Consider the following 9,742-nt stretch of genomic DNA (forward strand, 5'->3'; position numbering starts at 1 on the left):
TGAATTATTAGGCTAATTGTGTACATGAGGCTTTTATTGCACACATGGCCTTAAAAAAGAAACCCACGTCATCACAAACCACATGATAACAGCTTTTCTGAAGCTCTAGCAATGGAACTTGCAAGGCTGTATGAATTTGTTATTGGAAAAAATAACACATATGGCCAGGAGAGGATTCCATAGTGGAAGCAATAATACTGTCATATTATTTTTTATGGGTAAAAAAAAAAAAAAAAAGCCTAATGTGCCAAGACTGAATAAATAAGAATGGTTTATTTATTTGAATATGCAATGAGATATGTAAACATTTGACAATCGAGTTTCAAGAGGAAGATTTGCGGCTTGGAACAAAACCTAGAGACTTGATTAGAAAATGGTTTAAGATGATAGCTCAGGCCTCTAGGAAAGTCCGCCCATGTGTCTGGCACTGTCGGCTCTCTGTCACCTATACTTGCATTTGTCTTTGAGAAACAGCTCACTGGTCCAGGAATTCCCATGGCCCGTGGGAATTCTGACACTGCAGAGGGAGGGCTTCCGACCAGTAGGATTGCACCTGGGAGATCACCAAGATTCTGAGGACATGTGAAATCCCATCACACAAAGAATGCTGAAGAAAGTGTGGCTCCTCAACTGGAGTAGAGAAGCTTTCAGGGGGTTATCGTATGTGTCCTCAAATATTTGAAGGACTATCAGATGGAAAAGGGACTGAGTTCTTATTCTCTGTCATTTCAGAAATAGGGTTAAGGAAGTGACAGTAAGAAATAAATGTGTTTGTTTACTGTGGCTTATGTGCCCTCTACTGTGCTAGGTGATGTGTATGTGACTTTTAATTCTCACAAAGTCTATGTGGTAGCTGTTATTATCTCCTTGTAACAGAAGAAATGGAGGTCAGAGAAACTAAAGGATACTACTATTAATAGTTGTAAAAATACTACTAGCTAGTGAAAAAAGCCTTAACATTTATTGTCTGCTGTGTGTCAGACACTGTTCTGCATGCTCTGAACACGTTATCCCTCTTCATCCTCACAGCAGTCTTATGAGGAGGTACTATTTTTATACCCATTTTATTGACGAGGAAACCAAGGCATAGGAGTTAAGCACCTTGCTTGGTGTCACACTGTGAATAAATATGGAATGGGATTCGGAGCCCCACAGTCTGGCTGTGTAGCTGAACGTGCTCTACTCTTACATCATTCTGCACCTCTACTTTCTGAGCACGTGCTGTGTGCCAGACCCAATGCTTGACAATTTATATCCCCATAGCAACTTAGCAGGTTAGGCATTATTATTCCCATTATTATTCCCATCCTACAAATGAGAAAAAAAAATGAAGAGCGAAAGAATGAAATAACTTGTCCAAAGTGAGTAATGCAGCCAAAGTTGTTACTCAGTCCTCAGGCTCCAGGCCAAGTCTCTTTGGACCGTGCTCAGCTTTCTCAGAGGTGCAGACTCTGGATCCAAAAGTTTCTAGCAAGGAGAGCTATCAAAACCCAGAATGGGCTGCCCTGGGGGAGGGGAGAGGGCCCAGGACCCCCCCTTCTCTGGAAACCTTGGAAAGAAAATTTATGGCAGGTAGGTAGGAAGAGGGGAGGGTGTTCAAACTTTGTATAAAGCATTGAACCCAATGGCCCCTAAGGTTTTGTCCAGCTCTGGGATTTTATGATGCCGTGTTTTCTTCTCATCTTCCCATGTCATCTTGTTTTCCCCTGGGTGTACTCAGATGTACGTGCAAATCTCATTCTGATATTTGAATCTGGCTCTAGGGGTTAGATTGCCTTGGTAAGAGACTTACTTGCTGGGATATTTGACATGGTGCCTTGGGGGAAATGTTAGGTCATTTGAGAAGTCTGCAGCATAAACAGTAAGCAGTAAAGATGTTAACTAGGAGGGAAAATGTAGCAGGAGGGTCTCACACAATGTGAATAGGTAAATGTTGCCATGGCCATCAGGCTCCCCCTTACACACGCATTTACAGTGAAAATGTTTGTCTGTCTTGATTTTTCAAAGTGTTTACCAAATGCCCAACTTGGAAATAGTAGCTTCCCTAAGGTTGTCTCGACTTTAATTATATTCACTGCAACTTGCCTACTCTACTAGACGTCTTATTTGCAGCTCTGAATGTCTTTGGGTGGAAATGTCTTCCTTCCTATCACCCCCCCGCCCCAGGTGATATTTGTCATGTTATCCTGCAGCTGGCTCTGACAGGCTGCACCATCTTGTCTTCTGGTACTTAGTCCTGTGGGTAACAAAGGACATCAGTGTTTCTGGGTCAGGGGATGTATATAAATTCCACATTTGCATCTTCAGGCCCTCCCCTTCCCCAGGTCGCTACCTAAATCAATTCTCCATGTCTCTCCTAAGTGCCTACAAATTGTTTCTCTTTGATGACATCAAGTTGGTGGTAGTGATAGGTGAGCCTTCTCCACCACTGTTTCTGTATACTTCTGACTCATTTTATTTCAGTTCAATAATAAGACATTTTCTCCCTATTTTCTGTCTTCTGTTTTTTTTTTTTTTTCTATTCCTTGGCCTTTATTTCATGTTCAATCTGTTGGATAGTTACTAGTTTCTCTGGAGGAGGTGGTAGCATGGGGAAGGAAGTTTCAGCCATTCAATAATTGGTGTTCCAATAGTCTTGGAAAGTTGTTGCTCAATATAGACCTAAGCTGGGAAACAATATTAGATACCACATGATGATTTGCTTCTTTAAATTGAGTAGATTCATAGAACAGGGACCTATTCACAGCGAAGGGTTTGTATCTGTGCTACCTTCTGTGTAATACATTCAAAATGATGACTGTGACATCCCTTTGATGATTTCGGATGGGCTCATAAAGGATGTTGATGCTCTACTTGTGCCCATAGCTTATCTGAGTTACTGAGGGGAACTGGAAAATAAAGACATACATAATATTGAATTTATTCATGTGTTTAAAGTCCAGTGGTTAATTTATTTAATTTTCATTCAGATGTGGGTGGGCTGAGTAGAAATGTGCATGGTCCCATTCCAGTGAGCATCCTAACTGTAGGCTGAGGGATAAATATTACCTGTCGCTTTCAGAGGGTGACATGGTCTCCTGCAGCAGGGAACAACCCAATCATTCATTCTCTGGGTGAACTACTTTTGGAAGACAGGGTATAGTGGTAAGATTAGAGCCTGGCTGATTGGAATAGTCTCAGTAATGGAAAAGAAGGTACCAAACTTCTTCATACATTTTTTTTTAAATCAACATTGGATACAATCAGGAGTGTTTCCAGGTTACTTACAAAATTCAGTGGATTAGTGCATTTTCTCCATGGTAACAGCATTGTTATTTTCTAACTTTTACAGGGAACACCTATTCATTTTTTTGCAGAAAGTAAACTTTCCTTTTGGGTTTCCAGTTAGATCCACTGTGTTAACCAGTTCACAGTCCTTCCCTGTCTCCTTCCTTCTTTCTGTCTTCTTCAAGCTCATTCTTCTTTCTGACTTTCCTTCTCTGTTAAAGATAAAATAAAATTAAAAGGTAAACTGTGAAAGAAATGCAAGACCAATGAGGATGTATACGGATGTCTTTATTCCCCTCACTACAATTGCATTGTTAAAAAGGGTTCTTTCTTTTGAAAAAGTGGGAAAAGGAAAGAAAAATTAAACCAAGCCTGCAGAGCAAGATGTGTAGGGATTCTTATGTTGACTTTCCGTGTGTTCTCTGCCGCATGTTAACTGTCAAGGGTAGGGCTGTGATATGAAATATGATATGAAATATTGGTCCTTAGTTAACGTTTCGCATGGTAATCTCTGCTTTGCATGTTTGCTTCTCTCGTGGCCTTGTCTTTACAGCTATAACTGCTTCCCTTCACCCATGATCCAAAATAAGTGTGCATTCCTACAGAGAAATTAAAGGAAGCTGTCAGCATAGTGTTAATATAGTTAAAGCATCCTTAACTCTGCTACCAGCCCTTTAAATAATTAAAACTGTATGCTTGAAGAGCCAGATTTGCATTTCTTTACCAAGTTTATTTAGCACACTTTGTTACACTCAATTAAATGAGAATGTTCTGTTTCATTTTCTTTGCTTCGGGTTGATCATTTTGCCTTTTGATTCTTATGCCCTAGTGTAACTTCACAGTGCTTAGGTCTCTAAAACTATACATATATTAATGCATATGTGTATCTATAGACACTCATTAAAAGGCTTACTCTTGTACTGAATGGAATCTCTGCTCAAGGCATTCCAAGCAGCCTCAGGTGTCAGTGGGGCTGCAGATAATTCATTGTGGTAAAGAAGGAGTTGACGAAGTTTTTAGACATCCAATGAATGTTGTGTTTTTTTTAAAAGCTATGTTATTTTGGCATCATCTTCCCTCCCCACAATTTGATTTGAGAATCTCTTAGCAAACACAAGAAGATCCTAAGATTCTTGAAAATACAAACGGTTCTGGAAAGGATATTAAATATTAGTACTATCTAATATGTCTCTCCACATCTCAGTTGGCAAAGCACGTGCCGTGTTCTTCGTAAATTAGTTCATTGCCTGACTTGTGCATGTTTAAGAAGGAATAAATTAGTTATTCATTTCCTAATGAGTAGTGGGATCAATTGGAGCATGATGAGAGACAAAATAGCATAATTTTGCTTCCCCAGTAGGGGTCCAGTATCCCTAACCTTCACCATTAATCATTCTATCAGTTTCCTTGGTTAATTCCACCTCTGCCGTAAGGTAGTCTTTTTAATTTTTAAACCAGGTAAGTAAGACTTTTTAAATTTGCCCATTGGGATTGTAGGTGGGAGATGCTATCTCCTTTGCACTCAAAAGTGTCCCCTGGTTACAATGGTCCCTTGTGCCATTGCATCAGTTTGTCTAGGTGCGTTCACGAATATCAGTTGGTATGTATGTGTGATGACAATTACAAGGGTTCTAATGTATTTAACTGTTACGGGATCTGTTATGTCTACTTTAGGGTCGACCCCATCCCATATGACACTCCAAAACCAGCGGGCCACACGCGCTTTGTCTGCATCTCAGACACACACTCCAGAACAGATGGTATCCAGATGCCTTATGGGGACATCCTTCTCCACACAGGCGATTTCACCGAGCTGGGACTGCCCTCAGAGGTTAAGAAGTTTAATGACTGGTTAGGTAAGGAATGATTGCGTTCTGGCGCCCCCAATTAACCTTTCCCGTCCGAGTGTCACTCACTGCGTCCTAATTGAATTAGAGCACTTGGAAGCCAGCTCAGCCATTTCTCGTATGATATGCCGTGGTGTCTAGCTTTAATCCAATTCTGTTAATTAAAGATGAATTTTTAGATATTTAATTTTACTGTGCATCCTTTCAGAGCCTGGCCTCGGCGGCTCTGGGGCAGAGGGATGGAAAGCTTTGAAACCGATCTTATCTACTCATTCTGTTTTAATGAGGGCATTCATTGGCACACAAGAGACCTAGAATCATATTTTTAATTCATTGGCTCTGCAATCTTTCCCAGATATGATGAGCAAAGATGTACAAATGACCTACTAGCAAGAGAATGTTTCTAAGGAGAGAGGAGCATGTAAAAGACTATGAAGGGAAGGTCCTAGCACAGGGTAGCTGAGAGCAGCTTTCGTAAGAGAACCAGAGGGGTGTCTTAGACCCCGGAAAATATAAAATGTCCTGCTGTAAAACTCCAAAAACCTGGAGTATGAAACCTGCCTCTGCACTTTCAAAAGTGTAATGGCAACTTTATGGTTACTGTAGAGGCCCCTCACTGGTCAGGGTTATCGGAAGCATGTTGACTCCTAGGTTAGGCATTGCCAAATATTAACATTACAAGGCAATCATGGGGTTGGCTATTCATAGCTAGATAAGATGACAGATCTTTGTTAGAATCCATTTAGGTGCAGGAAAGAAATGCAAGGGTTCTGAGATTTTAAAATATCTAAAGACAGTAAAGAATTATAGAGTAGAAAGCAAAAACCACTCTGGAAAAAATAATGTCATGAATAAATATGTCAGCCGACAAAAACTACGCAGAAATTCAGGTTGAAATTTTAAATCAGGGTCAGAGAAATTTTTAAATAATTGAGAAAATGTATATGTTAATGAAAAATTCATTAAAAATAGTTAAATATTAAAAATTAATAAGTATGACTAATAATATAACTCTTGATGTTTTCTGTGCTCTTACACAGCAATCCACATTTTATATGGTTGACATCAGACTACATATCTGTTCTTTTACTTTTGGTTATTTTCATTTAATAGTATCCGTAAGATTTTAAATGATTTTGTCTAATTTTCATATTTATCTTTTGTAATAGCAACATGACATGTATATGGTTCTATGCTTTTATTTAATAAAACATCCCTCTAAAATGAACATTGCAGTCAATAACAGTTTTTCCTCTGATAGCTAGCACTGAAATGTGCACTTGGTTTGTGTATGTCTTTTTGCTTCTATTGACTTATTTCTTAAGCTGAAATAAAGTATGAGTTAAATTACTAAGTCAAGGATATGAAAATCTCTCTGGTTCATGTTGTCATCTTGCTTTCCATGGGGGTTGTAGCTGTGCACTTAATTGACTGAATGAATATACCACTTTTACCACAGTCTTGGCAAGCATTGGATATTGGAGCTTTATTTTTTGTGCTGGTTTCATAGGTATTCAATCATCTCATTTAAAACAGCCACATACCGTGATTGCCATTCAGCATAATCTAGGTTTTTACAGCTGACTCAGAGGTGTAGAGAAGTTAAGTGACTTTTCTCAGCATCTCCTTGTGGCAGAAGCTGGGTCTGTAATCCACATCTCTCACTTCTCTTTTGCCTCTGTACAATTTGCCTTCAAGTACTATCATCTCTTCATTTTAGCAACTTTTATTTATGAGCTACTAGCAGGCAAAATTATTTTGGGTTGAATTTTTGACATTTTTAAGATGTTCTGTGACAACTGAACCTCAACATAGAAATGATCTGGCTGCCTTGACAACATTGATTTGTGCAGAAAGGGAATAACACAGTGGGAAGTGTTCACAGAAATATAAGACAAGATAGATCCTGGTTATAATCTTGTTTAGCCACTGACCTTGGCCAACAGAGTTAACCTCTCTTTTCCCCTTGGTTTCCCTGTGCAGAACAAAGGATTAATACTACCTGTCTTTCTGGATTGTTGTGCAGATTAATCAGTAAATGATTGCCGCTAGTAAGTTTTTGTGGGCCATTAATAACTGAATGGGGAATGTGGTGCATGAACCACCAACAGATATTTAGAGGGTAAAAACAAGAATAGGTCAGAGGAATTATTTAGTAGGTTAGAAGTCAACAGTGAGATATTTTATAAGGGAAAGTACTTCATAAATGGAAATGTGCTGTAACTAAGAAAATAAAATGATAAGGAAATAAAATGTGGAGATCCAGGTGCCTGGTCTGTTACTTCTCTTCCTGTTTCCTCTCTGATCTTCTGAGGCAGGAGGGCAAGGTCTTAACTGGGGGTGCAGAATGTAAGGCTAAAGGAAGGGAGCCCGCTAGGATGTGGATAGAGGAGTTGAGATCCCACAGGGAAGGCCAGAATCGTGCAGTTACCCTGGCAACCTCATGGTGCTCGGAGGGAGAGATGGTGTGTGATTACACTTTACCCATTGGCTCAATTGGGAACCTCTCTACCTGAAAAAAATACTTCCAGCAACAGCTGCCAGGCAGCCTGGCAGTGTGGAATCAAGGATCAGATCAGTTAGGGCTTATGCCGTAATAGGGTATCCAACTCTCAACCAGCATGAGTCCTCAGATTCAGCAGCTACTTAAGAGTCTAATGAATCTTTAACTGATTTCCATCTTTCTACTCTAGTCTAGACTACCCCGATTTTGGAAACAACCTGACCATCCCTAAGCTCCTTTAATTCTCCCAATAGACTCACCTGTTTCTTCTACAGGCCAGGCACTCCTCTATCTCTACAACATCTAAGGTTGTGAATGTTATCCCAATTTTATAGATGAGGAACCTGAAGCTCAGTTAGGTTACCTTACCCAAGATCATTCAGAGCAGTGGTTCTTAACCTGTGGGTCGAGACCCCTTTGGGGGTCGAACGACCCTTTCACAGGGGTTGCCTAAGACCATCCTGCATATCAGATATTTACATGACGATTCATAACAGTAGCAACATTACAGTTATGAAGTAGCAACAAAAATAATTTTATGGTTGGGTCACAACATGAGGAACTGTATTTAAAGGGCCAGAAGGTTGAGAACCACTGATTTAGAGGATAGGTAGCTCAGAGAAGCTAAAAAAATCCACCCAAGTGCACTCAATTCGTAAACCTGGAGTTCTCTTACCCCAAAGCATGAGCCCTCTTCCTTTATCTGTCTGTGATATGAGTACGCTTATGGCAGCTGGGAGGCTCGTAGATCTTAGGCTTGAACTAAAATGCCATAGCTTCTGGCAGGTTCAGGTGGAAGTGGAGTAGCTGTTTGATCATGTTCTGTTATCTGAGAGATGTATTAAAGTCCTGTGTGCCTAGAATCTCACCCTGACCTACCAGCTGCAAGGCCTGAGAATCCCATCATGAGTTCCCTGTTGATTCAGAGATGATAGGTCTTGGTTAATATGGACATATGTCATCTGGCAGGTGTAGCACATAACGTTATTAATACAAAGTAATTTATGGGCTAAGCTAGCATAGCACAGGGCCATAAGAAGATAGAACTCAAACTAGAATATAGCTAAGAGGATGGAGAGGTGGTGTAACTTATAACGATCAGGAGCAGCTGGGAAGAGCCAGCGTTAAATTCCATACCCTTGATAAATTGCTTAATATTCTGAGCCCTGATGTCCTCATTTGTATAGACTCTGTGATAAAGCTTGTATCATCCTTAACACAGCCCTTGGCCTACGGACGACTTCCAACAGATCTTGTGGAGGGAGACAACAGAGCTAGTGTCAAAAAATCCAAAAGGCAGACACTAGAAGGTTCTGGCACTGGGAATTTTAAAAGATTTAGAGTGGAAGAGGGGGCACCAACAGGTATAAGAATAGAGGTTGGAAAGAAGCCTCCCTCTGAACAATTATACTAACTGGTCAGAATGTTAGGACTGTAGGAGGCTTGGAGGTCCCACCTCCAAATTCAGTAGAAGGGGAAACTGAGGCAGGAGAGACATTAAATGAATTGTCTGGGGCCACTCAAATAATGAATGGCCAAGTTGGACTAGAGTCCAGCTTAAATGAGGAGGGATTGGACTATCATGTGTTGTCTGGGTGGTGGGGTCTAAATACTCGACCCCTCCCCACCCTTCAATCACGTGTCGTTTCATGCAGTCCTCATACTAACTTATTTGGTAAGTATTAGCTTCTGATTTTTACTTATGAGGAAACTTGAGTCTTGGTGAAGTTAACTTACCTCAGGTTACCCAACTAGGAGGTGACCTCCAGATTTGAACTTGGGTCCACCAGACTCCACTTGACAAGTGTGTTCTTCTGTCTTTCTCTATACTCAGCCGGGGGCCTGGGATCCCTACTGAAGGGACCATCACCTGGGTAAAAAGGTTGTCCTTTGACTAGCAGCCTCCTTTAACACATATAGGCACACTCATGGTCTAAGATGGGTTGATGTCATGCTAGAGGTGTTTTTGTGGAACAGCTTCTGTCTTCAATATTGCTAATCTGCCCATGGATGCTGCACAAATGAGCCTTAGGAAATCTTATTTGATTGCACATCCACCTTCTTATTTCCACTTTTATTTGCCCCTAATTTCTTCCCATTCCCCAAATGCCTGTGCCCTTTCACA

General features: G+C 40.5%; 1 protein-coding gene across 2 annotated transcripts in view; it reads left to right on the top strand.

The window, feature by feature from the left end:
• The window catches only part of MPPED2 (metallophosphoesterase domain containing 2), a 164,819-nt gene that overhangs the window by 46,958 nt on the left and 108,119 nt on the right, over window positions 1–9,742 (top strand). For both annotated transcript variants that reach the window (XM_006753939.2, XM_006753938.2), the window contains exon 3: window positions 4,942–5,123. In XM_006753939.2, coding sequence (XP_006754002.1) covers window positions 4,942–5,123 — 182 coding nt within the window. The remainder of the gene's footprint in view (window positions 1–4,941; window positions 5,124–9,742) is intronic.

The sequence above is a fragment of the Myotis davidii genome, unplaced genomic scaffold (genome assembly GCF_000327345.1).
Source record: "Myotis davidii unplaced genomic scaffold, ASM32734v1 scaffold330, whole genome shotgun sequence".
Taxonomy (NCBI): Eukaryota; Metazoa; Chordata; class Mammalia; order Chiroptera; family Vespertilionidae; genus Myotis; species Myotis davidii.